Genomic DNA, 27,287 nt, shown 5'->3' with positions numbered 1-27,287 from the left:
CTTCACGTCACTGGAATACATCTTATCCAGATTTCTGAATACTGCCAACTATCTGTGAAGGTGCAGCCACTGTCAGTTTGTGTTTCTAAGTTTGTGTAAGGGCTTCATACCACAATTTCATTGTAGTAGTACTGAGTATCCTGGTCACAGTTATTCCTCGGCCTAATCAATTTAAACAAGAAAGACTAGGCCTTACTTAAGAATAAAAGCAACTGTTTTCATGTCATTAACAGAAAGTAAAAACAGGAAGGGGCCCTTGACTCTGCCCTGTGGGCACTCCACAACCTCAACCTGCTGGTCTCTCTCTGACCTTTAAAAAGACACACAGCTGTCAGCTGTACCATTCATGGCAACTGCCATTAGCTTGGAAAGAAGTACACATATCAAGGCCAATCAATCAACACCAGACTACATATATTACCTACATCAATTTTTCTCTGTATAAATACAGTATGAAAGGTGAGATTTAAAACAGCTGTGTATGCAATCTGCTTTGTGCTCCTCTGTACAGGTTTCAGTGTGGCTGCAGGGTGCTGTACACCATTTTGCTCAGGGATGATGCAGCTGGCTCCTCTGGGATGGTGGCATACACATGGTAAATGTCGTACTAGAAAAGCAAACCAACTGTAAGAGTTTGTTCAATCTACAGCATCTACAAACCTTTATGGCAAACAAATTCAGTTCTGTGCCTCATGTGTCACTTACGTTCTCACTTTGAAACTCTAGTCTGTTCGGATTCTCAGCACCTGCAGATGAGAAAGAACCACACAGCAAGATGATTGTTTTCACTCGTTTGGTATTTTATTGCACCATCTCTATAAAATGAAGAGACATAGAAGTGAAATGCATAGGTTTAATGTAGATTAAAAAAGGTTTAGAGTATATTCCACATCATCTGTGTCAAGAATGTTTAGAGTGTTTAGGTTTAGCTGACAAAAGTACTTTGGTTAAGGTTTGGGAAAGATCACAGTTTCAGCTACATGTTAATAAACACTTTGTGTCTGAAGTCACTGCATATTAAACCAGACCATCATCCTTCCCCAACTTTAGCCAAGAACTTCAGGTGCCTAAACATAACTTTGAAAAAGGGTTAATAATGCTGTGGTCACTACAAATGTTCAGTCAAGTGGATATTGGAAAGAAAGATTGGAAGTTTGGGCCAAAAACAAATAAGGTGTCTGAAAAATATCCTACTGATATGTTCAGTATCAACAGGTACTAGCGACTTGCCAAACATGTACCATATCCTCATTGCATTAATAGAAAAGATAGTAGTAATGGTTCCCACCAAACCTATTTGCTGCTGCAGTTTAGTTGTATACAACAGTAATCTCTAGTAGATAGCGTTGCCTTGAAGGGCCTTGAAATTCAAATGCTGGATTATTTTCCATGATGTGAACATCATATCTAACAGAAAAAAGGATTTTTACTCACCAGTTCTCCATGGTCAAAATGTTTCATGCCCATAAAGTCGTCTGCAACAGAAGGCAAACCACACCTCAGTATAATAAATGACAAAAATATAAATTCAACACATACTGTACACTCAGTGAGCACTTTATTAAGAACACTATACTAATACTAGGTAGGGCCTCTAAAAACAAGGGTTCTGTTTTCAGATAAAATAAGAAATTACTAAATTAGAAAGGTTTATACAGTAAAATATATGTTTTACTGTTGTACTTTGTGTGCATTGATGTTGTACAAAGATCAAATTTATCAGGTTTTATCCTGTAGTGCAATCCTTGCATTACAATCCAAAGTGAATATTATAATCCAACATGTAATGCAGTACAGTATGACACAATAACACAGTATAGTAGAGCAGTATATAACTGTAATCTAATGTTATATAATTAACTGATTTCACCATGTAATTATTCTCACCAGAGGGAAAAATAAAATATGGTTTGTTTGTTTTTTTAAAATAGCCATTTCAAAGCCACTGTAAGGACAGTGGCTTCAACAGCCAGTCCAGGATATTGGACATAGAGGACGCTGCAAGGGCTGAGAGGGCTGGGCTAATTCAACGTGCAGAGAAGCTGTACACTTCACAGCAAGCCCACAACAATGCTGTTCTGGAGAGACTAGGGTTCTCCACCCAGCATGGTAGCATGGTGAAAGCCAGAGACAAAAGCCCAAGCCTAGACAGCTCAGATAGCTCTGTGGACACCATCCGCTCTACAGGCACACATACTCCAAGTGAGTTGATAAAAATCACTTGGAGTGTGTGAGATGATGATCATCGGAGCAGGTAAATTCATACTGTTTAGGGATGATAACTTCCTTTTCTGGGAACTTTACCAAGAAACCTTTGAGATATAAATAGAAAGAGTTCAAGATGCAACGACAGTAAATAGGTAGAAATTTGAGTAAAATCATTAGTATGTCATTGTCAATCTGAACAGGCAAAGAGGTAGCTGGTGAACATGCCCTCCAATCAGATAAAATCAAGGTGAACGGGATTGTGGAAAAGCTGGAAAAACACCAGCTCGTCCAACTTACATCAACTCCACCTCCAGCGCCTCCCAGAAGGACGACTTTTGTTCCAACAGCTCCATCAGTCGCTGCCCCGACTAACAGAAGAGAGACAGCAGACATTTTCCTTTTTCTTTGTATTTTTCTTCTTATTGCATGCAGTTTCATTTGCCTATTTGTGCATGTATCTATTGCATACTCTGTACATAGAAGTACTAACTGATGTTATTTACTTTATATAGGTGAAAAACTTGAGCTCTGTGCTGCCATGGACACCATAGCAGTGCTGCATGTTCACCTTGCGAAGGCCCTGAGGTCACACACTGGTAGAGGGCTGCAGCCCTGGCAGAGTTGTAAGTGCTCTGCTCAAAATCAGGTTGAGGTAAAAAGAGAGAATTTAAATAAATAGTAAATAAAACATAGTTGCAGGACATAGTTTGTCTGACATTTCCCTGTCGCTGTTCTTCCTTAGCCTCCGTTGTGGTGCTGTGAGGGGGAGCACAGCGAAGGCAGAGATGGGAGGAAAACGTGGGCAACAACAAATTTACTTGATAACATGACCATCTTCATCTCCACTGTCTCAAACTCTATATGTATGTATGTAAATAAAGACAATAAACAAATGTACTTCAAACTAAACAGTACTTATTTTGAATATTTAACAAGTTTCTCAAAGAGAGACAAACTGTCTTCTCCAAGGAAGTCCAGAAGAGTGAAGTCAATTTTTCAGAAATATTGCAAAAGACTTCCCAGCCTTTGTCGAAGCAACAGGACACAATGAAAGATACGTACCAGCAGAAGTCGGATTAAATTTTTTTGCCACGATCCCTGATGGCTCTAATTTCCAACCCCTAATGCATTGCACCTGACGTGATGAGATTCACCTGGTCTCATTTTACCGGAAGCAACTGCATAAAGACAGAGACTGGGTAGAAAGCACGTGTCGCGTACCTTTAGGCTGCTTTGTGTGTCCTGTATTATTATTATTTTTTTTTTAATATTGTGTTTTCGGTAATGCCTCCTAAAAAGCCAGCAGCAGACTCTGCTGATCCGCCAGTGCCGTCCTCCAGCGATGCCCCGGTGGAAGAGAAAGCTGAGTCAAAATCAGGTCTGTGCGCAAACGCCAATAAATCAGACCTGTTGAGTGTAATATTTCAAACTATCGTACTTTCCAAAGCTGTTGTGTGGTCAGTGTTAAAAGCGTGTTTTGTACATAAGTGCACAAATATACTGTTTGTTCTTCAGATGCTGCGACGCTGCGCAAACTTGCCGCTCATCCGTCCACAGCCATTATGGTGAGAGAGGCGCTTAAAGAGTTGGACTCACGCAAAGGGGTTTCATCCCAAGCGATCCAGAATTATATTAAACAAAAATACCCCTCAGTGGATTTGGTGAGGTTGAAGCATTTGGTCCGTAGAGCCCTGAAAAAAGGAATCGAGAATGGCACGCTGGTGCGGCCTGCCAACTCCAATGTCACTACAGGCGCGATGGGAAAATTTAGGGTAAGATGTGAAGTCCACAGCTTTATCAAAGAGGGTCAAGTAAGGTCATTAATCAGGCCCTATTTTTGTCATCTGTTCTGAAGCTTGCACCAAAAGTCAAGGAGACAAAGCCAAAAACTGAGAACACGGATCCTAATGTGCAAAAAGCTCCAAAACCAGCAAAGGATGGAGCCAAGAAGCCTCCAAAAGCAGGTAAGAATACAATGGTGAAATTTCCACAACCAGCAATGTAGCAAAATCCAGGTGTTTTGTTTTTGGTTTTTTTGGTTTTTTGTTTTTTTAAATTCCCTGTAAATTCTTCGAGGTGCCACAAAGAAGAAAGATGGTGCCAATGAGCAAGCAAAGTCTGAAGAGGTGAGATGATGTTTCCATGCTCAGACTGTAAGAGTTTGTTCTCTCTTCTGTATTTTTATCTCTGATCTTAGTAGATCAACAGAAACAATGACTAGGTTAAAATGGAAAATATTACAGTATTTTTGAAGCTTTTGAAGTGATTTTATTTATTTATTCATTCATTTTTAAGGACTTAAAGCCTCCCAAAAAGTCAAAGAAAGGTGAAGAGGCTACCTCAAAGGCTGCTCCAGCAAAGAAGCCAAAAGCTAAAAAAGCGGTAGGGAACGAGGATGGCAAGGGAGCCTCTGATTCAACCAAAACCAAGCCAGCAAAGACCAACAAGGAGGCAAAAGCAGGGAAGGCATCCCAGAGTAAAGCTGCTAAAGCAGGCAGTGATGCTGCTGCTTCAAAAGCAACTGGGAAACGAGGGAAGAAAACAGCAGAGTAAACAAATAATTAACTGTTTTTATACTGTTTTTTCTTGCAATAAAATCTTAATTTTTGGAGCTTCTGTGTGCTTTTAAAACTTTTTGACATAAAGCTATGTCTTCTGTGTCAGGGATGTACAATTTTAGCACTTCAAATAGAAGTGTGGCTTAGTAGACTTCAACTACAGCAGCACAAACTTCTACAGTTGGTTAGTAAGGTAACCTGCCATATACTGAAATTCACCATCAAGTCATAATTGTGTATTACGTAAATACACAAGCACCTAAGGCTGTTTAGCTTTCAAACAGTGTGGCAGCAATTTTAAGTCTATGGTGTTGAAGTTGCTGATTCATGTTCTGTAAATAAAAATAGACTTTTAAAAACTTCAAAAGGGTATTAAGTTTAAATTTGACTTCTTTGCTTGTTACTATCCCATCTCTTATCTCTTTGGGCCACAGGATTTCTGATAAAGATGCCAAAATGATGCCTCAGTCAACTTTGATTGTCTCTCTTCTCAGGATGCTTAATGCAAGAAAGGTGGTGATGATACTCTGAAATAGTATCCCAGTGCCTCCAGAGAAAGGAGAAGAGGAGTACAAAAAGCAGCGTAGAAAGCATGCGGCTGAATGTTTTCATTAAGGGGACGACACAGTTGGTCACAGTGGACACAAACACCAAAAGTACTGATGTAACAGCTAGCAGCACACTGATCAGTTTTCCAAGAAGGGTCCATGCTGTGGTCTTAACCAAACCATCCAGCTGCTCCACCTGCTGTTGCTGCTGCAGCTCCATCTTGGAGATGCGTGTCTGACATGCCTCCAGCGCCTCCTACAGGACAGACAAAAATTGTCAGTGAAGATTCTCTAATGACTAAGGAGTTACATACAGGCAGCACCACTTGTGTTAGCCATAGACTTTTTCCATGGCAGATATTTGGACTTGTCATAGCCATGACAATTAACCTGTTTCAAAGCCCCAGACAACTGCTGGAGTACAACCTGGCCCAGATTGACTGGATGATAAACAAATGACTGACTTTATTTCAAAACTAAAATAAAACATCAAATCAAGATTTTGACATATACACCCTTGTATTGAGACAGGGCCTCAAGATTTGTAACAAGGCAGGACCCACCTTAAGGCTCACATCAGGTATTATGCTTTAAAAGTGCATATTCCTACACTACATAGATTTTCAGTGAAGGTATCAGTTGACACAGTAAGCCTGGACCGCTCACAGCTTCTGTAATGCTGCAATCTAGCATTGGGTAAAAAAAAAATGTAAAAAACAGAGCTATAATTAATCATATTGATTAATAACAGCTCAGTTTCAGTGAGCCAGTATACACAATACCAGGACATTGGAACTAGCTCACCTAAGCAGAACACAACCTGTATTAATAATTGCACATACATTTATTCCTATGACATGTCAAAATGTCTGCTGTGAAAATGGTTTATTTAAGTGAAGCTTACATGAACATTTGTTGCTCTTTCATAAGACTGGAAAGCAGTTTTCTCCTCCATGCTGGCTAGGTCCTCTTTTAAGTTCAAAATTTCGTTCTGGTGCAGTTCTGTCAAGTCATTGAGCTGCTCTTCTAAAAGTTCACATCTGCAAAACCATAATGAGAAGTACATCACAAACAACACAGTTTCTGTCAACCCACAGAATACATGAGTAAGCACAATCTACCTGCATACTTCCTCTTCTAGGGCCTTCACAATCACTATGTAATCTCGCTGGTAAAAGGCTTTTAAGATTTCAAGGCCTTCCTCAAGTTGACCTTGTTTTTCCCAGAGCTCTTGAATCTCATGGAGTAAATCATGAGAGCCTGAGGACTGCTCATGATCGGAGGTATTGTCCCTGGAGCTACTATTACTGTTTCCTCCAGGCGCTCCTGCAGAGCCAGAAGTAACACGAGAACAGTCATCATCACCGCCATACTTCCAGCTGGACTGCAGCTGCCCTGCCCCAACAGTCTTTGTTCCCCCAGGGCCTACACCTTCAGCTCCCTGGGTTTCATCCAAGTCATTCAGGGCTGCAATGTTGTCAGCGCTATCGAACTCGCAGCAGATGAGAGAGAAGATTTCTCCCAGCTTGAATACCACAGCTGGAGAATGAGTAGATCAAAAGAAGCTGGAAAGGCCACCTGTCACCTGTAATGGACATGATTGGATGAATGGGCTACTACTCAGGCCACCAAACCACTTTCCTACTGTAACGTGAAAATTAAGACTGTGACTTTCAGCATGTTCAAATGAATCCCAGTAACACATTAAAGACACATTAAAGTGGCCTTTTCTATGCATAAAATGACATCAACAAAAATGCTGTGTGTTTCTGAACCAAAAATCCTGAAGGTACCGGGAAAGCACACAGCTTGTCTCATAAGACTTTGGACCTAAGAGCCCATTCCCTACAAGTCCCTATAAAAACTGTTGATAGTGAAGTTCACCTCCACGGGACAGGCAGAGATTTTAGTCAGTGAAAACCGAAATCTGCATGGGCACATACCCATAAAAGTAAGTTAATGTACTTCGTGGTTAGACTGTTAACTAGCAAAATACTTAGCACCTAGGCTTCACGGTGACACAATCAGCTTAGCCATTTAGAGTTGGAGCCGATATTTTCGGTTAGCGTTATTAAATAAAAGTATTTAACATAATGGTTTGATTCTGCAAACAATCCTAGCGTTGTTTAGAGTGTGCTCGACGTTAAACGTGTAACCCAGCAAAATTAATCACATAAAGAGCAAGACGACCCTTAACGGTTTTTGTTTTTCAGTTTGTTGTTAGCAGTTAGCTAGTAGCTAACGTCGCACCGACCGTTGGCAGGATTTTATGTTGCTTAGCAAATGCAGTTCATTATTCAGACAAAGTGTGTAAACACTGTATGAAACAGAGATTTACACTTTCCCTCTGAAAGGCCTGGGAGCATCTTATATTTGGTCGCACTTTTTATACAAGATAAGTTTTCAGAAGTAGTTTTTAAAAAATGCAGCCATTCAGCGGAGAGGAGATTTCTAGCACTTCTTCACCTACCTCCAAGGTACACAGTGAAGGGAAATAGTCTATAAAATGCCCTGCAACGATGGTAAAACCCACGCTGTACAGAAAGAGCTTGACTAACATCTGACTCTCCTGCTGGCTTTATGCACCTGTTGACAAACAGTTGTTTATCAAACATCCAGTGGAGTCTTCTGTGCCTCACTTACCCACAACACACTGGGTCTGATGAAAAGGTAAAGTCAAAAGCACTACTTGTCCAAGATGTCAAGGACTTCGCCGGCCATGTGGGAGCTGCTGAGGAGCAGCATCCTCGCCACATGAATCATGGTGGGGATCCTGTAATTCTGTTGTCGATTTGGCTGAAAAAAACAACAAAAAAAAAAAAAAAAAAAAAAAAACAGTTTTCTGAGAGGTGTTTCTGTTCCTTAGCCTACCCTGCATTTGATATACATAGTGTAGATGCAATGACAGAAACATCTGTTAGTATACTGCAACACAATTCAGCAGTACCACAAACTGTAACCTCCAAAGTGATCACTGAATCAACAATTCAATTCCATTTCACCTTTTAAAACAGCAAATTTATTTATTTTTAAAAAATAAAAAAAAATTAAACTAAAAAGTATTACTATTTCATTGTCACTAACAGAAACAGTACGGAAGCACTGAGTCTTTGAGCATTTTAACAGCTCTTCAAGTATGTTAAATCAGTTCATAGATTATTCTTCTGCAGTGGAAAAGCCACCGGGACAGTAGGATCCACTTGGCCCAAAGGGCAGGGTCACAACTCCAAACTAAATGTTCTTGATAGTGATATCCTGGTTGTGGGAGAACCAGTGTTTCTGACTTCACACATCCAAAAGAAACAAGTCAAGAACCCACTACTATTTGATTCAGTGACAAGTCTGATTTCAGAGAAATATAGCTGATGTGCAAGCACCCCATTCTCCAGAGTGTAAGTGAGCAGGAAGAGGAAGAGTTGGTCACACAAGCTGAAATTTGAAAAGACTGAGTAAAGAGGAAAGAAAGGTCAGATTGAAAAAAAAATCAGAATGGCAAAAACCAGAAGAGAGAGAACTTACAAAAAGACAATGTGGATAATCAAATTAGCAGAACACTGTCAGCTCATTACAGTTAAAAGAAAATGAAAAAGCTATCAATCAGCTGTATTAAAAATAGTAGTGACTTCAAAACAATACCACTTGAATCAGCTCAAAAGTAATAAAACTCTGAATTACAATTTCTTCTGTGAGGAAACAATGCAAAGTTTTCCACATGTAAACAAATTCACTCAGAAGAGAGAAATCAAGTGTGCAGTTCTCTCAGCCCCTCCTTCAGCTATGCCCCGTTCACCCTTACAGTATGTGCTTGTGCCACAACATCAGACAGAAAGTCAAGTCCAAGCACCTGACCATTTCTCCCCTTAATCCTTTCTATTCTTCCCAAAACACATCTCAGAAAGTAATAAAGTGACAAACCTCTTATGCAATCCTCCTGAGTGTTTTGAGAATTTGCAGGGGAAGAAAAGGTAGGACTACTGAGATTCAACTCCCTGTATAGATCTGTGTCCTCCCTTAACACATCAGCCCCAAACCCTCTGTCCCTTCATTTAAATAAGCCTCTCGAAGCCGGTCATCTGGGGTGCAGGAGAAAGCGATGCAGATACTCTGAAATAGCATCCCAATGCCTCCAGAGGAAGGCAAGGAGGATTACGAGGAGCAGCGTAGAAAGCGTGCGACTGCGTGTTTTCATTAACGGGACGACACAGTTTGCCACTGTGGACACAAACACCAAAAGGACTGCCATAACAGCTAGCAGCACATTGATTAGTTTTCCAAGAAGAGTCCGCGCTGTGGCATTCTCCAGTCCCTCCAGCTGCACCACCTGCTGTTGCTGCTGCTGCAGCTCCATCTTGGAGATGCGTGTCTGACATGCCTCTAGCGCCTCCTACAGGACAGACAAAAATTGTCAGTGAAGATGGTCAGAGGAAAAATTTGAAGTGAAATAGTTCTGATGACAAAGCAGAAACATTATGTTAATTCTGGTGAGGCTTACCTGAATGTCCCTCGCTCTTTCATAAGACTGATAAGCAATTTTCTCCTCCATGCTGGCTAGTTCCTGTTTCAAGTTCAGAATTTCATTCTGGTGCAGTTCTGTCAAATCATTGAGTTGTTCTTCCAAACGCTCACACCTGCAAAAAAGACACAACAGTACATTACAAACAGAACATTTACTTCTATCCATACAGACCTGCTGTACAACAGTACATAGGATATGATATACTACCTGTATCGTTCCTCTTGCAGGGCCTCCATTATCATTGTGTAGTCCCGCTGATAGTGGGCTTTCAAGTTTTCAAAGGACTCCTCAAGTCGACCTTGGTTTTCCCGGAGCTCCTGGATCTCATGGAGAATAGCATCAAAGCCAGAGGCTTGGGCTTGATCAAGGGTATTGCCCTTGGAGCTAGGGGGGCCTCCAGGGGCTCCGGTAGTGCTATTGGCTCCCGCAGAGCCAGACGTAGCACTAGAACAGTCATCATCACTACCATATTTTGGGCTGGACTGCAGCTGCCCTGTCCCAAGGGTCCTCGTTGCCCCAGGACCGACACCCTCATCTCCCTGGGTTTCATCCAAAGAGTCTTTCAGGGCTGCAATATTATCAGCACTGCCAAACTTGTTGCGGATGAGGGAAGCGATTTCTCTCGGCTTGGACACCACAGCTCCAGCTGCAGAATGAGTGGCCTGAGAGAAGCTGGAGAGGCCACCTGTCACCTGTAAATCAGCAAGATCAGGTCAATACTCTAAAATGATATCCGATTTAACCGAAGTAAATGGGTGTAATAGCCTGAAAGTGTCCCAGGACAATACTTTCAGCTAGGTGGAAATATCCCATAGCCGTTGCACAGTGGGTATGGTTATGCTAAAGCTGAAAATCTATTTCTATCTTAGACACTCAACTGGAAAACAAATCACTTTCCCTTTATTTTGAGAACTTAAGAGCAGAATGTAGAATGGAAAAATTAAATGTTATAGACACCAAAGGGATGCACTACTATACAACTGAACCTACTCTGGCAGCCATTTTTTATTTATCTGGCACCCCTACCTCTTAGCACCAGGTGTGGTGGAAACGGTAGGGTATGATGGCTGGGTGAAAGGAAACTTGCTGATCTAAAATAATGCTCATTGAGCTGTGATAAAGGTTCATGACATCAATAGCTTATATGGCTGGTACATGGAAAACCCACACAGCTCATTTTTAATTAGCTCCACCTCTGTATTCCTTTGTGGCCAGCTTTTGCAAATATGGCAGTGTGAGACAACAAATGTGTGCTTCTGATAACATTTTGCACACTGATCCTAAATTTGCAGGCCTGCGACATGTCCACCACAATGACTTGCAGAGTGCACCAACCCATCACTCAAAGTGTGCCATAATGGCACAACTAGATGCAATGCAGCCATTAATTAATTTTAATAATAATTCATTTTTATGGTAATACCGTGTAAGGCAAGTCCAATGTACTGATTTAGATGGTATTTGGAAATGGGATTTTAATTTTTAAAATAATTTCAATAATGCTGAGAGAGTGGACTTTGGCAAAAAGGAACACCTTGAAGGCCTCAGTATAAAGCACACACCTTAGCTCCAACATCTTTCAGCCCCTGGTGCATGTCTCGAAAAACATCTTTGGGCTGGCGAGGGATGCCGTTGTGCTCCACCTCACGGAGCTTCCGGTGATAGTGCTCCAGCTTCCTCTGCAGTTGCTGAATAGTCTGAGCTGACTTTTGGTTCTTCTTCTCAAACACTTGTTTGATGCGTGCACTTTGTTGTTTGTCTGCATTATTAGCGAGTTTCAGGTATTCAGCCACGTTGTCGTCACGTGCAGTTTGTTCAATCTTGATTTGTTCTGTGAGCTTGAGGATCTTCTGTTGTAGTTGGGCGATGGCCTGCTTAGTTCGCTGGGGGTCTGGGGTACTATCAACTACATCATAACCGTCTGCACCGTAGGGGAGGGCATTGGGTGACACAGCAGGGCCCGATCCATCATAACGATCCAGCTATTGAAATACACAGAAGATCACAAATGTGAAAAATACTTACATTTATTTAAAGGTGACAATACAACACTGTGCTCTCTTGGCCTGATAAGGCAGTTTTTACTGTTCATTTTTAATGTTAATTTTTTGTAAATTAACATTTTTGTTTGGTCAACTTATATTTGACATGTTCCTACACATTCACAACATCAGATGGTGCCTGTAAAGCAAAAGTTCCCTGTTTGCTGTCGCTTCACAGCTCCAGCTCCAGGAGATATAGATGTAAAAATGCAATGATTAACTGTGGAAGAAAAAAAAGGCTCAAAAATAGGCCAAGTTAACTCAGGCTTCAGATGGAGTTACAACACTGATTTAAAAAAAATAAAAATAAACTACTGGATATCCAAGGTATCAAAACAGGGTGGTGCTAATTTGAATTGGTAATTCACTTTTAATATCCATTTGTTGACAGATCTAAAAACAAACAACAACTAAGAGAACATTTATGTTTTTTGACTTTTCCTTACTAAAAGCTGTCCTACCCTTGGTATCTCCTGTTTAGTGGACATAAATGGACCTCAGCTGGGAACTGTTAATTACAAGTAACAGGTCAACAGGTTTTACAAGATGAACAGGAGGGTGCAATGTTTCCAGCTTTCCCATGACACCTGTTGATAAACTTAAATCCACTGAGTAGCCCAAGCTGTAGCATGGCCTGTTCTACAATGTCCACTTTCTCCTGTTGTGTCATTTCAGAGATTCTCAAATTTACAATTTCAACAACACTTAAGATATTGTGTATAGATTCCTTTGAACACTCAGAGTCAAAAAAATAAATAAACAAATCGTTTATCGTTAAAAGTTTGTTTAGCCCTGCAAGCCTTCTCTGACCTGAAGTACACTCAGACAGCGAAAGCTAAATTTAGAAAGGCTTAAAGCACATAGTGACCAACCACTCAAAGGCAATCTCTGACCTTCCACCGCTGACAGCTCATCTCCCCATTCACCGGTTCATCCAGGCACATCTAAACCATTAACAGCCTTTTAAACACGTTTCCCCAGTTCACTTACTTTAGACATTCCTGCACATATATTAGCGCATGAGTCAGTTTTATCTTTTATTTTTACTGCCAGAAAGCAGCAGGGTTGCAAACATACAATGGATTTGCTTCCTCATGAGTGCACAATATCTCTTTCTATTACGATTTAAAGCCGAATGCTTTATGTCCTAAGGCCAACCTTCCTATGTGTTCAACATTTTAGGACTGAATTCAGTAAAATATTGCCATATTGTGATATATGAGTTGTACAATGAATGTTCTAGTAGAGATTTTAAAAGAAAAAAAAAACACCTCACCTTCATAGATGTGACTTGCTAAGTTTTTCTCGGCTATACATGATATGTGTTGTAAGTAGATTGAACATCTTTAGGTTTTGGGTCAATCGAATAAAACATTTGAAGAGGTCACCTTGGGGGATGGGGGGATCCCTTGTGGGATGTTATAATGAGCATTCTTTTTACTATTTTCTGACATTTTATAGCCATAATGATTAATCAGCTAATCAAAACATAATGCGAAGATCAGTTTTGAAAATAACAGCTAGTTGTGGCCCTATAAATAACACAGAATTCTCCCAGTGAATCACTAGCATCAAGACACGAATATATTCCTACTCAATACAAAAATACTGTTGCATGACCATGGTCTACTTCTCACCCCGGACCTCCTGACTGGACTGAGACACTCACCTTGTCAGGCTCCTCGGTGGAGTGGTAACCAGAGGTCAGCAGCATGTCAGCTAACGCTGGGCTGCTGGGTGTGTCTGTGGTTGAGGAGGAGCGTGGGCGTCCAGCCTGCAGCAGGGCCTCATGGGTGCTGCGCCTGTGGATCTGGGGGCTACCTTTCTGGGGCGGATCCCCAGTGCCCCCCGCCTTGCTGCGGCGGCTCTGCAGGCTGGTGCCTCGCCTCATTGGTGGACCACCTCGGAACTGCTGCAGAACACGGCTCAGAGCTGCAGGAGGGGCGGAAGCGGCAGGGTTGTCAGAATCCAAAGGGAGGGCCGAGGAGGCAGGAGCGTCCCCTACTTCTAACCCTACATCAATGGGTTCAGAGGGAGGGGCGCCTGTGCAGGACGAGACGGAGTCATGCGGGGAAACGGAGGAGCGTCGGCGCTGTGGCTGGAAGAACTGCTTCAGACCATGGCCCAACGCTCCCATGTTCTCCAGGGCATTATGGGTGATTTTGGACAAGCCGTGCTCTGACTCCGACGCCCTCCTGCCGACCTCCGGCTCCGCTCGGCCTCCTGTGTCCGGCTCCTCTGGACTCTGCTCACTACTACCCTGATCCATCAGAGACCTCCAGTTTCACAGTGAGGTTCTACTTGGGGGTGCAGGGACTAGCTACACCCCGTCGACACCCCTCCCCTCTGAGAGGCTGGTTGAAAGCCGGGAAGCAGAGGGGATGGCGCTCAGTTGGGCCTTTTGAGTGGGCATGCATCTGTGGCTTGGCTCAAAGTCATGCTCGTCTACCACAAAAGGAAAATAAAATGGATTATGACATGCACCAGTGAGTGATGAACATAATAAGCAGCAGCAGAATATAAACCAACACCAAGCAACATAAACTGGGTTGACACAGACATGACCACTTTGTTTTAGTTCAAAATAGAAAGGTTTCTTGTTAATTCTATCCATAGAAAATCTTTCTGAAAACAATTTGTAACTGGAAAACCTTTATATTTTCTTTCTATGAATAAAAACAGTAGGCATCCATTTTAGCTAAGCAGCATGTGGCTTGTCTGATAGTGCCAACCCAGTAATGCAAAACACAAAATCTACTAAATTAAACAAGCTTTTGAGAACAGTTTCTGAAATGTTGAAGTCTGTTACATTGCACAGTTTGAGGCCTCTGGCTGTTTGTGAAACCACTTTCCATCATTTCATTTAGAGCATCCGAACCCAACTGTGCACCGGCTCTTATGCCAGTTGAAAAATCACATTTCAGAAAGTATTCATTATGTAAATTAATAAAAAACAAATCAAGATAAGAGAGTGCTTGGATGATGCTAAAAAAAGACTACAGAGTGAAAAATGGAAATTAAATTCTAAATGGGCAGTGATTGCTATTTAATTCTCATCTGATTAAGGTGTTCAACGATCCACAGCGGTCTCCTCTTTGCATCTCAATTTATTACAAGGGCCCTTCCAAGTCTTTGGCTCTCAGATGACATCTTATACAAAACCTTTTTGGTTTACCAACATGTAATGAGACAGTGAGAAAGAAAGCAAGAGAGGAGGTGAGACAGAGTGTGACAGGGAGCTTACAGATAGAGTGTGACAGAGAGCTTACCATCAGCCCAGCCTCTCCTCTTCTGACTCACAACTCAGGATAGGCTAAATAAAGTAGAAACATAAAAAAACATAAATAATAAGCTCCATACAAAATAAAACGTTCAAAATTAGGCACAGCATCAAACAGAAATTAACAAGCTTAAACACAAACCATTAACTCAGTAGTAACTGGTAATTAGGGCTGGGTATCGTTCAAAAACACCCATACCAATACCTTGCCTTTGATACCGATTCCTGAACAATAGTTTTTTTTTCAATTCCAAATTTAAAAAAAAATCTATTCTAAAAAATCTACATTACATATAACTTTGAAAAACCTTGGTTTTATTTTTCAGTTTCTGAACTTTTTCATTCATACATGCATGGAAAACGTGCAAAGTAAAAAGTGAAAAAAGCACAAAGGAACAAATTCGGACGTTTGACTGGTTTACATTACATATTCAAATATTGTTAAACAAGAAATACACCTCTAACTAAGCATGAAATCAAACGTTCTATGGAATCATGCAGTACATTATCAACTGTACAGACCCCTTGGTTCACAAAGACTAAAATAAAATTTATTTTTCTGCAGCAGTAAGTATTGCTTATTTCGATGAACTCTAAAGAAAATATCTAAAGCTTAAAGTGATGGGTCTGATAACGTAGTACATGGATCATTGTGCAGACAAACAGAAAAATGATTCCACGAGTCAGCAAAGCAACTAAGTATCGCGTAACAAGCCAGCAGCACAATCTCCCAACAAACACAATGAAATGCTCCATTAGTGATACATAGTGACTCAGTGCTGGTCCTGCTGTTGGATCTGCAGTGTTGGATAAGAAAGCGCTTTGTTAAAGGGTAGGTGGTAGGGAATAGTAATGAAAACACAATCTTTACCAATTCTTGTTGATCAACAAGGTTGAACAAAAACTGTTTCATTTTTTAAACTGTATCACTGTTCACCTACTGCCGTCACTCATTCCACTCATTACAAATGAACAAATGAAAACATCAATAGATTATTTGCATGAAGCATCCCTCCCTCTGTAGGGGCAATGCTGTAACTATAAACAGACCACTGCTGACTCTAAAGCGCATCCTCAAACTTAAATATTCTGTGACATTAGAGAAAACCATAATAAAACAATAATAGAAAATATGGTTATATCACTAAGCTTCTCCTTTGAGTGCCTCTCATTTTATTGAAAAAAAAAAAAAAAAAGACAGAAGCTCTCGAACCACATTTTCTGATTGTGAATGACAAACCATGAGAGATACGGCCACACAGACATTCAGTGCAATGCAATGCAGTGAGCTTTGTAAGCTCAAGACAAGATATAGGAACAAACGTTCCACACAAACACGAACGATATCTTTCATCTACAGTGAGAGTACAATGATGTCCGACTTCTCCAGGCTGAGGGCAAAGTGTTCTCTTTGAAGTGGGTCAGCTAACATTCGCCTATCACTCTTTGTACATGCAGCACTCCAAGGTCACACCATCTACAGAGTGCTGTTCATGTCTGGGAACATTTGAGCTTTAACTTACATTACAGCACAGCCCTACAAGCATTATTCCAGTTTTGCTACATCTTCCTAGACTATATCATAAGTAGCTGTGCATAGGAAAATGCAAGTGAAAATTAATTAAAACTAATCAATTTTACAGCAGAGTATATATGTATATAGATTTATATATGTTTTTCAAATATGATGAACATTTATTATGGTAAATTTCAGATAGACATACCTTTAGATGTGGTCATCAGCAGATGATTTGTGGGTCTATTAACACAGGAGAAGGCTTAATAATCCAGGAGAATTCCCAGCACCACTTTTTCTGGGTGATTCTTCCAAATGAAATCTAGTGAGATAGCTGTCGAACTCTAGTCAACTGTTTCCAAGGACATTTAGAAAAATCACATGCTGCAAAGAAAAACAGACAAGACAGCATAAGAAACTAATTAAGAGAATGGCAACATTTTAACGTGAAAGATTTTTTTGAAGAATAAAACAGTGGTTCTACACAGACATAGTCTACGCTGGCACTAGTAGGGCCGAGTGCTACACCATAAGGAGTTTTTGCCCACTGGTGGCAAATATTTGTGGATGCTAGGCAGACTAGCTGTTGTACACATAACAGCTAACAGAGACCCAAATAAAGGAAAGAAATAAACCTGCAAATTCCACTCTCCTAAACCCTATTTCTAGCAGCAGGAGGTAGCTGATTTCAAACAAACAAACAAACTAATAAACAAACAAACAGACAAAGTCAGCCATTAGAAGCTGAACAAAGTGAAGCATCTCGGAAACAATCAGTGCAAGTTTACAGTGAAAACCAGGGTATCTTTAATAGCGGCTAAGTTAATCAGTGTTCCCCATTACTGTTTTATCTCAGCTGGGGACTGAGTATGTTTTCATAACATAGCATTAAAGGTTTCTCCTACTTTCAAATTTATCTAACCGTAGAGTCTACATGTAATAAAGTCCAATGTACAATCTGACATTTAAGGCAAATTAAATTCAAAGTCATTACTCCCACAAAACAAACCAATACAGCCTTAAAAAAAAATAACAAAAGGCTCATGCAAGTCTTTATTTTCATACCGTGAATGGCAAAATGAAAACACGTGTTTTAATTCCGTGCAGCACAGGCCCCCAAGGCCTCTTAGCTTAATTAATTGTGTAATGTTAATTAATAGTGCCATATAGCCCCCTTGAGGATATCTGCAGGACATTACCCATTTGCCTGTTTTACAGAGCCACTATTGAGATAAAACGATTCAGCGTGACAATTAAAACAACAACAAATGGTAAACACAATAATGTGCGGTAGCTATATTTTAATACAAACAACTCTCCCTGCATGTTATCGTCGTTAATGCCTTCCGATCTTATCACAACCACCATCCTTTCAATAAGAACATCTAGTTATTACCAACATAAATATCGTTTTTGACTAGACTGTTTTGCAAAGTAAATACAAAACTTTAAAGAAAACACACTATACGTTAGAGAGCTTAACATCAGCACACAGCTTAGGTTAGTTAATTGCATTACTCAATAGGTTACAGGTGCATTCGGTGTCATTGCATGTAGTGTGACTGTAATAATGCTTGAACGATGCAAAGCAGAAGGTGTAATAAAGTAAATTATGAACACAAATACAAGGATGTATTTACGAGTGATGATATTACGCTACTGAAAATAGTCTGAGCCCAACGGTTCAACGTTAGCAAGAGATAAGAAGAGGTTGACATTAGCAGCTCGTTAGCCAACGTTCGTAGGCCTGGTCTTAAAAACACACAACATTAAGATATATTTGCTGTATACGTAAATGTAGTTTATTGCTTTATTGTAGGGTGTTTCAAACCGTTGCGTTAGATAAAGTCAGAAAACATCGCTGTCCCCGCTTTGATGGCTTTTCTGCTCCTCTAGCAGCTAGCAGGAGTAGCTAACGTGGTGCACCGGAGGGCGTTCATTTCACTTCACGGTGCACACCGGAGATGCTGTGCGGGGCGAGGTCATAGAGTTGTGTCACCTTACGTGCAGACACATTAAGATCCGAGTAGTAAACACCTGCCATGCCAAACATCTGCACGTAGCACAACAGACTCAAACTTTAAGTGTGTAGTTTGATAACCAGCCCTCCAGGTAAAATGATCTCATCTGAGGACCTGGAATGCCAAACTGGTAAAACCACATCTGTGCAGTTTGCACCCAAGCTTTACCTTCCCTGCGTAACCTTGGTCAAATGGCTTTTGAGAGCTATACTCTGAGCCCTTTTACTCTGACAGAGGGTAGACCTGTATCTGATTACCAAAATTTAATTCCCTTATTATTATTATTATCATTTATTATCATCTCATGATTTAGCTGCTGATAAACCCTTTCTGTTCTGCTCATAAGTTTTTACATTCAGGTTCACTGGTCAACCCCAACATCACTAATTTGAATGCATAAATCAGGTGGTGGCCACCATGTAATGTGATATACATGTGACAAGGCTTGCAGTGCAATCCGGGAGATTAATGCTTAACAATTTGTTGGACTCTCCTCACCCTTTTCAATCATCAAACTGTGGCATTTTAAACTGAATATCATAGCGAAGTACCAACTGTCTTAACCAAATGTCACAGTAATGATAGACTCATTTTTTTGTCAAAACCAGCTCTACAACAAATATGGAAATAAACCATGAAAAATCCACGTCCATTATTTTCGAGAAATATCAGAATCCCGTAAAAACAGCACAGCACCGGCATTAAACGGCCCTGACAGGTGCGAAAAGCTCAAACACACAGGGTGAGTTTAGATTGAAGGTGGTGGCTGGCCATCTGTCACATACTCCTACTAGGCTTTCTTAATCACACCTTGGGAGTCTTGTATTTCATGGTGGCGTAGTGCTACAGTTCCTCCAGTATAGGTTTGCAGTAGCTAAGAGTCTCCTGTTTGTATGGGTAACATCATCCAGGGCTTATTGAGGACAAAGTCAGACCTGTTCCGAATCAGCTAAATGCAACGCTAGAGCAATTAGTTTAGCATTTCTTGGTCTGTAAAAATATCACTGTTATCAGGCCTGGGTGTTGTCTCCAAAGTTAAACCTTTACTTATTGTCTACATAGCATAAGCGTGAAATCGCTTTCGGTAATCATTCACATGTAAATACACTAAATAACATCGCCCACCCCGACTACCCAGGGTGGCAAAACAGGCGCGTACTCGCCGCCCGTCCACTCAGCCTGTCAGTTAGCAAGCTGGCTAGGCTCCCTAGCTTAAAAAAAAAAAACACATCGCTTCAGCCATGGCTAGCTACAGGCAAACAGGGCACAGCGCCAGGCGGCAGCGACAAAAGGATAAACCACCGTTAACACACCGCGACCCTTGTGCAGGCCGGAAAACAGCATATGGAAGCGCATTTCATTCATAGAACAGTTCGCAAAATGAGTGTTTTGCTGGCTTGAACTTACATGGGCGCTGAGAGGATTGTGTTGATGACCGTTCATTTCTCCCGACGGTGGCACACTCCCACGGTGACGTCAAATAGCGTGCTCGACGTCTGAACAGCTGAGCAGCAGACAGTGCACCGTCCCACAAGATGCACGCAGGCAGCGGCCAGCGCGTCTGCGATCTTTATATACTGAAACTCATTGGAGTTGTGTCCGCAGTCATTTGTCTGGGAATCTGGGGGATTTTGCGAAGTTATAATGTAAAAAAAAAAAAAAAAAAAAAGCCTTTTGCACAGAGAGTCAGAAAAAGTTAACGGGGTGGTTTTTGGATAATCCACTGGTGGATCAGAAAAAAAATAGCCACTAATTTGATAATTATTAATTCAAGTATTTTTGAGTAAATATTACACAGTTACTGCCTCTAACCTCTCAAAACTCTCTCTCTAAACCTCTTTTTTCCTGAAATTAGAAAAGGGGATATATTCGGGTTTTGGATTGTTGGTCAGACAAAAACAGCAGTTTGAAGAAGTGAACCTTGGGCTCTAGAAAACTCATTTCACCATTTTCTGGCATTTTGGACACCAAACAATTATCAGTTGATCACAAAAATAGTTTCTAGGCTACAGCCCTGAATGTCTAGACTACCAAGACATCACACATCAAGAAAACAAATCCAGACAGTGACTGTGTGGCAAATGTTGCTCTTTATTTTTTCCCATCAAGAAAATTTTGATTTTGAATTCTTCTTACTAAATGCATGACAAAAAAACTCAGTTGCTTGCCCTGTAGCAATTTAGTGATCGATTTCTATTCAGTAGGAAAGGCTCCTTAGAGAGTTTGTTACAGCTTTGCTTGCCAAATGTGCAGGGTTCATCAAAATGTATGAAGAAGAGTCTGATGCTCCTGGGGGCCATCAGCAGTACCTTTACCAGCTTCTTGCAACTGATTTTGGCCACTGATGAGAAGGAAAAGGGTAAAATGGAGGCACAGCGTGGTAGATAGGCTGACGTTGGTGCTGATCAAATGGAGCTGTGTTTCTAAGAGGCGTGGTTGGAGAATCAGGAAATACAGGCATGGGAGCCTGCTGAGGAGGGTAATATACTGGCATATGAGGGTGTGGATAGTAAAATGGCTTTTCAGCAGTGGCTGCACTGGTTGTTGAGGTGGTGACAGGAGCAGCAGTCGGAGCTTGAGTATTTAGTCTTTGAGAGGGATACTTAGGAGGAGGATACAACACAGGGATCTGGTAGGTATGTGGATGCACATGTTGTGGTTTGGGCTGCTGAATTACAGGTTTGGGATTTTGAACAGCTTGGGGTTGGCCTTCTGGAGGCAGTGGGAGTTTAGGGAATGGGAGGAAATGATATTGAGGTAGCACTGGAAACTGTGGCTGCTGGGGAGGCGGCAACTGAGGTGACTGGGCTGGGGGAGCAGCAGTGTTTTTATTAGTAGTAGACTGCACTGGTGGTACAGGTCTGGGAAGCAAGACATATTGAGGGAACTGTGGATACTGTGGCATGAATGGGAATGAAGGGTGCTGAGCTGGTTCTGCAGCAGGTGCTGAGGGAAACTGTGGTTGTTGGGGCAGTGGTGCCACTGTACCTGTGACAGGAGCAGGGGTGTGTGTTGGAGGGGTGGGCTCAGGAAGCACTGGGTACTGTGGAAACATTGGAAACTGGGGGAATTGATGATACTGCAGAACCTGACCATGGTCACTAGGAGGCGTAGTTGCTGCTGTGGTAGGCTTAATGTTTGGTAATGAAGGGCATGTGACTAAGAGCTCAACATCCGCCAACAGAAGAGAGAGTAAATACTGCTCATCCTGCAATTAAAAACAAACTAAGTAAATTAAAAGCATGTGTACATTTCAGCTTTTAAGCTCAAGAGGGTCCACTATACCTTGATCTCTATGCACAAGCCTCTGTTGTAGGGTGCAGTGAGTACAAGTCCTCTGGAAAACACTTCAACGGCAAGTCCACAACTGCCACAGACTGATGAAAGAGTCTTCCACACACCAGACTCTGCGACAGTTTTAATATCAGATGAGGACAAAGACTGAAGCCGTGCTCTAAAGCCAATAAAACACCAATATGTAAGTCACCTACCCTTTACTTTGAGTTCATTTGCTGTAATACTCCCAATCTTCACCACCATTCCAGACGGGAAGCAGGAAACAGAGGGTGGTGGTAACACAGCAGGGCAAGACATTGTCATTGGTGCCCCCCATAAACGCAGTGGTAGTACATAATCACCACCCTACGGAATAGAAAAAAAAATTAAGTGGAAAAAGAGTGTAAGTTCAGAATGTAAGAATTTTAGGTTGGTTGAAGTATAGTGGCAGTAAATCCACCTCCCCCAAAATATAAACATTAATTTACTGAGGAATGGGGATCAGTGTTAAGACAAATTTATAAAGATGCTTAATGGAAGTTCAGTTTTTGTACAGTTTACTGCTGAGAACAAGACATGCATGCTTTGCAATCGATTTAAAAAGACCTCCATGAGATGGTGTGAGTATTGACAGAAGAATTAAACTTTGCCTGTTGAATAACATGGCAGCCCTGGTAAGGTGCAGCAAAAAGCACATCTCTACGGGACCTCTTCACAGAGAATCCACAGCTGGAGGGCATTTGAGACAGAGGAGTAAGAGGTCCCACACCTGTTTGACATTAGAAAGAAAAAACATTTAAAATAGTGTATTGTGTATTGGCCAATACTCCAAACTCTTACAACAGAACTTACCACTATTCACGAGTAAATGGGGAGCTCTAAGCCATTTGACTTTCAGAGTCATCGAGTTGTCACTACATTGTACTGATGGATCCAGACGATTGAGTTTTGCATCCATCAAACGGTGCAACACTGAAAACACAAGTAAAATACAATTTGAGAATAATCAAACATACCAGAGAGCCCTGCCATGAGAAACTTTGACATGAATCTACATTTGTTCATTCACTCAAAACTGATATAATGCATCATGCTTTAAAAAAGTGCCCAGTAGATTTTGACCAGTCGTGTTGCAATATTTTTATGAGCAGGTCTCCCTATTGTTTCTGTTCTGCCAGGATGCACACGACTGGACACATGCAGGCTATGAGCACATCCAACATTATCTGTCTGCCCACTGTAGAGGGCAATGTACACGTGCCCTGGGGACATGAATGTGTATTATACCACCCCCATGCTTGTGGTGTGCATGTGCATCCACATGTGCATGCCAGCAGATCACATCCAAAAATAAATCCTCTCTCATCATATATGAGAAATCAGATGGCCCCCCAGTCATGCAGATTTTTTAATGGAAAAAAAAAAGTAACATCCAGTAGCTTTTATAGCCAACAGGAAAAAAGCAAGAAAGTATTGGATCTTGGCACTTCTCCAGCTTTTGGGGACAAATCTTGTTAGGAGTGGCCAGGCCCACTTTCCCTAATTAATCTGACTTTTCAAATCAATTTAAAAAAAAAAAAAAAACACACAACAACAACAACAACAACATAGATTTGATAACAAGGCTGGTTCATATTCTGGCTCTTGGAATTAAGATTTCATCTGCTCACTCTTATTTTCCAGCTGTGGACTGGAGATAGCAGCTAACTCTATGTTGTCCATACCCAGTGTAAAGCAATTACGGCCTCAGATGACAGAATCTGGCACTTTTCACCACCCTTCCTCTGCTGACCCCCTCACCCCACTGTGGTCCTGCCCAACAACATTCAATACTACTCAACTAATCAATACTATAACGGTTTAAATGAAAATAAATTAAGCAGACCTTTGATTATAGAGGGAGAGAGTCTATCCTTAGGACCTTCTTTTTAAATTGGTAAATGCTGTGCTAGATGTTGGATGACCTTTCTCAATGGATGGCCTTTTTTCAATGGACTTACAAAATCAAATCAAATTAAGCTTGATTCACCTCCCTGACCCAGTTTAACACGATATCAGACACCGTAGCTTCAGTCTTGCAGGTGAACTGCGTGGCACAAACGTTCAGCGCCATAAGAGATCAGATCTGTGTCTTACCAGGTGTCGATTTGTGATCACCCTCCTTGTCAGACTCGAAGGCGAGGGATCCGTATCGAGTGGGGACCGCAGATTCATGTTGTACATCGGACACCACACTTTTGAAGTGAAGCCTGCCTTGCACCGGAGGCCTTTGCGCAACATCTGCTGTTTCGGCCGCTTGTCCACCACAACATTTTAAAGACGTTAGAGTCGCTGTTACGAAGAAGTACAGCACAGGATTTTTCCAAGGCATCACACCTCTGATGATTAGCCTCTTGTAGGCATGTGCTTTTATAAATTTGTTGATAAGGTAATCGCAAAAACCGTCGCCGCGTCCAGGAGCCACACATATACTTGTCAATTCTGATTAATTGACGAACCAATCACCACCATGTCGATGAGACCACCTGTTGTGGGAGAGGCAGATTCTGACACGTGAGAGAAAAGCTTTACATCAGCATGATCTGTAATAGTATGTAGACTATTGCCAAGATCTTATTTTCCTAATTACACATGCCTTCTTCAAACACCTTTTATATGCATATCAGTTTATAATCAGTGTAAGCGCAAATTAAATTTGAGAAAATAAGACATGGGGTATATAATCTCTGATATTAGATTAAGACAAAGAAAAAAAACATTGTGGTTGTTTCTCAGATTCCTCACAAAAAGTAAATTAAGATTGCTTAAAAAACACAGACACACATTAAAAAAAAAACCCTGATATATAACAATTACAAATATTTCATACAAAGTAGCTTTATTTACAAACAACATAGTGAAAACATCCAATCAATCAATTTTTGCAGAGGTAAATGGTGCAGTTTCACGTTACCAAAGATAATAAATAATAAATGCTCACCTGATTTTTAACACTTTACACTAATGTGATGCAAGCAGGAGGGTGCTGACTCAGATGATAGGAATTTTAAATATACTGATTGACAACTGGTCTGTCCTGCATAACATTGGCATATAGAAACAAACATTATAAAATTCTAATCATGAAATATCAACTAGGAATAAAATATTTACACCTTGCTCCTGCCATTTCCATGCACTTACATGTTGAAGACATAAACATGAAAACATATGAGAAGATGCAATTAATGTCAAAGCCTTATCCAGAACATAGGTATCTTATTAAATCAAGGAGGATATCTGTGGGAAACTCTAGGAGCTCATGTGCTGTATGTATGAGTAGTAATTTTTGCTTAGATGCTGCCATGTCTTGCAAGAGAATTATTGTCCACAATGTGTGATTATGCCTTTTCATCAAGGTTAGATGACTGACATCAGGGACTTTTGCTTAGAGGTCTGTGACATCGTCATCAGACCAGTCATGCTGATGCATCACTGCTGAGAGCACTGAATTCAACTCTTCTCCCTGATATAAAGTGGTTGGAGACCCAATGCTACCATTGTAATCAGCTGTGGTACTAGGTGACTGTATTGGCTCTTTAGTTTGGAAATGGTCAAGAGACGCAGAAATAGACTCTGTATCTAACATCCACCCGTAGCCAACATAAGCTGGAGGGAATGTTGTTGTGTCTCCATCACTGGTGTCTGTGACCACGGTGTGAGTCCAAGAGGGAGGTGGAGGTGTGAACAGACCTCCTGCTACAAGCTGTCCGTGATGAAGGGCATTGTCAATGCTGCGCCGGAGGTTAATAGGAGATGGAGGCCGCATGTCAAATTCTATAAGTGAAAGAATACATTCACGTTCCCCAACTTTTTGCCACAGTAGTGCAGCTTGAGAGTCAGAGCTGCTATTGCTCACGGGATCAGGCTTGTATTCTGGTATAATGGTAGATGGCTGATCATCATAGGGGCACATTACATTGTTGCTGAGACCTGCTCTAGACAGGTTATATTTTGCCCAGTTATTTGGCATCAGGTCTTCCCAGGTTTTCTCTGATTTTCTTAGTGGTCCTTTTCGTACCGAGGCCAAGACCCTACCCCACAAGCTTTTCTCCTCCACCCCTTTAGACACCTCACTTTTGCCCTGCCCATGATCACCCCTTGTTTGACCCCTTGAGCCCATCCAGAAGATCCAAGATCCCAGGACAAGCAAAGAGAATCCCCAGGCTAGCTCAAGGATTCTTGCCCAAAACTGACTTAGCCACCAGCCCCAGCCAAAGCGCCTCCAGTTCCCCAATAAGCCATAAAGCCAGAGGAGACTATACATCTGAAGGCTGCAGCAGAGCACCCCAAGGAAGGCGCACACTGCTGTTACCCGTTTTGCTCGCCTCTCAATCCTCTGTGAAGGAAACCACTGAGGTACAGAGGACCTGAGAAAGGGATGTAAGTGAGAAAGTGACTTGGTGAGGATTCCCATGCAGAATGGGAGGCCCCAGCAGAGGGACAGGGTCTGTAGCAACAGAGGGAGTGCAGGGGATAAGGTTGAGGAGTATAGGTCTGCTACAAGTAATGGAGTGCAGTGTGATATAGCTAGCCCTCCAACCACCCACGGGCGCTGCAGCTTTAGCGGAAAAAGTAATAATTTCAACCCCCTGAGTGTAACCAGAGCGAGAGCAACCTGTGCCCACAGAAGAAGCTGGAATGGGACATTATGGAGTGCTGCCAGAGTAGCACGAGAAAGAATCTGACGGGTACCATAAGGATCAAGTAGAAGGAGGACACCACGCAAAGCACCACTCACAATTAGGAGACAGCTCGCCAGGGTCAGGGCATCACAGAGGGGATGAGGAAGAGTGCATGCACCAGCCATTCCCAAAAGCGCCAGGACTGACATCAGTATGAAAAGGCTGGCAGATCCAAAGACATGTAGTTCCCAGGCAAATGCCAGAGTGCGGCTCATGTCATCCCAGAGCAGACTGGTGCCATTAATGTTTTTCAGTACTACGCAAGGTCTGAGACCAAGCACACAAGGATTTCCAGGTCCTGACAGGTTCTCATCCGTCATGGAAGTAAACACATTTGTTTGGACAGGGAGCTCAGGGCTGTCCCTACCTGAAAGTGAGAGAAAGAAAGGGGAAGAACCTTATTTTTGATGCAGGAGAATTCAACTGGGAATTTGCAACAATATAAAGTTTCTGGAAAACACACTTGGTCTTATAGACCAATGCAAAGGGTGAAAAAATCCTTAAGTGTTGATCAGTTGTACTTTATTTACGTGTCCAATTTCTTTGTTACCTTTCACAGTGGTGAATTTGTGACCATATGTTTTGCATCAATTGTGTA

At 41.5% G+C, this 27,287-nt stretch overlaps 4 protein-coding genes across 6 annotated transcripts; 1 reads left to right on the top strand and 3 right to left on the bottom strand.

The window, feature by feature from the left end:
- The first annotated feature begins 3,373 nt into the window (after window positions 1-3,373).
- On the top strand, window positions 3,374-5,043 carry LOC121179026 (protein B4). The gene is made up of 5 exons (XM_041033598.1): window positions 3,374-3,586; window positions 3,724-3,980; window positions 4,064-4,172; window positions 4,285-4,334; window positions 4,504-5,043. Exons 1-5 carry the CDS (start codon window positions 3,493-3,495, stop codon window positions 4,759-4,761), a joined length of 768 nt encoding a protein of 255 aa, XP_040889532.1. The 5' UTR covers window positions 3,374-3,492; the 3' UTR covers window positions 4,762-5,043.
- Window positions 5,044-5,088: 45 nt separating this feature from the next.
- Window positions 5,089-8,077, bottom strand: LOC121178968 (transmembrane and coiled-coil domains protein 1-like). The gene is made up of 5 exons (XM_041033491.1): window positions 8,004-8,077; window positions 7,785-7,900; window positions 6,436-6,853; window positions 6,219-6,354; window positions 5,089-5,570 (listed from the first exon to the last, which is right to left on the bottom strand). The coding sequence occupies exons 1-5, from the start codon at window positions 8,075-8,077 to the stop codon at window positions 5,235-5,237; spliced, it is 1,080 nt and encodes a 359-aa protein (XP_040889425.1). The 3' UTR covers window positions 5,089-5,234.
- Window positions 8,078-8,235: 158 nt separating this feature from the next.
- tmcc1b (transmembrane and coiled-coil domain family 1b) lies at window positions 8,236-20,145 on the bottom strand. Of its 3 annotated transcripts, none has more exons than XM_041033554.1 (8): window positions 20,097-20,145; window positions 16,877-17,052; window positions 15,142-15,185; window positions 13,542-14,317; window positions 11,393-11,812; window positions 10,038-10,522; window positions 9,807-9,942; window positions 8,236-9,698 (listed from the first exon to the last, which is right to left on the bottom strand). In XM_041033554.1, exons 4-8 carry the CDS (start codon window positions 14,139-14,141, stop codon window positions 9,384-9,386), a joined length of 1,956 nt encoding a protein of 651 aa, XP_040889488.1. In that variant the 5' UTR covers window positions 14,142-14,317; window positions 15,142-15,185; window positions 16,877-17,052; window positions 20,097-20,145; the 3' UTR covers window positions 8,236-9,383. The 3 variants fall into 3 exon arrangements, with proteins under 3 accessions (XP_040889488.1, XP_040889489.1, XP_040889490.1); XM_041033555.1 differs by lacking the exon at window positions 20,097-20,145 and adding an exon at window positions 18,500-18,610; XM_041033556.1 differs by having other exon boundaries at window positions 8,238-9,698; window positions 13,542-13,804.
- A 722-nt stretch (window positions 20,146-20,867) lies between these two features.
- Window positions 20,868-24,429, bottom strand: LOC121179006 (proline-rich protein 36-like). The gene is made up of 6 exons (XM_041033571.1): window positions 24,102-24,429; window positions 22,818-22,937; window positions 22,616-22,734; window positions 22,181-22,331; window positions 21,975-22,096; window positions 20,868-21,897 (listed from the first exon to the last, which is right to left on the bottom strand). The coding sequence occupies exons 1-6, from the start codon at window positions 24,334-24,336 to the stop codon at window positions 21,001-21,003; spliced, it is 1,644 nt and encodes a 547-aa protein (XP_040889505.1). The 5' UTR covers window positions 24,337-24,429; the 3' UTR covers window positions 20,868-21,000.
- Between the last annotated feature and the right edge of the window lie 2,858 nt (window positions 24,430-27,287).

This window comes from Toxotes jaculatrix, chromosome 3 (genome assembly GCF_017976425.1).
Source record: "Toxotes jaculatrix isolate fToxJac2 chromosome 3, fToxJac2.pri, whole genome shotgun sequence".
Lineage (NCBI taxonomy): Eukaryota > Metazoa > Chordata > Actinopteri > Toxotidae > Toxotes > Toxotes jaculatrix.
The sequence above is the reverse complement of the archived record's forward strand: the minus strand, read 5'-3'. Positions and strand labels throughout refer to the sequence as shown.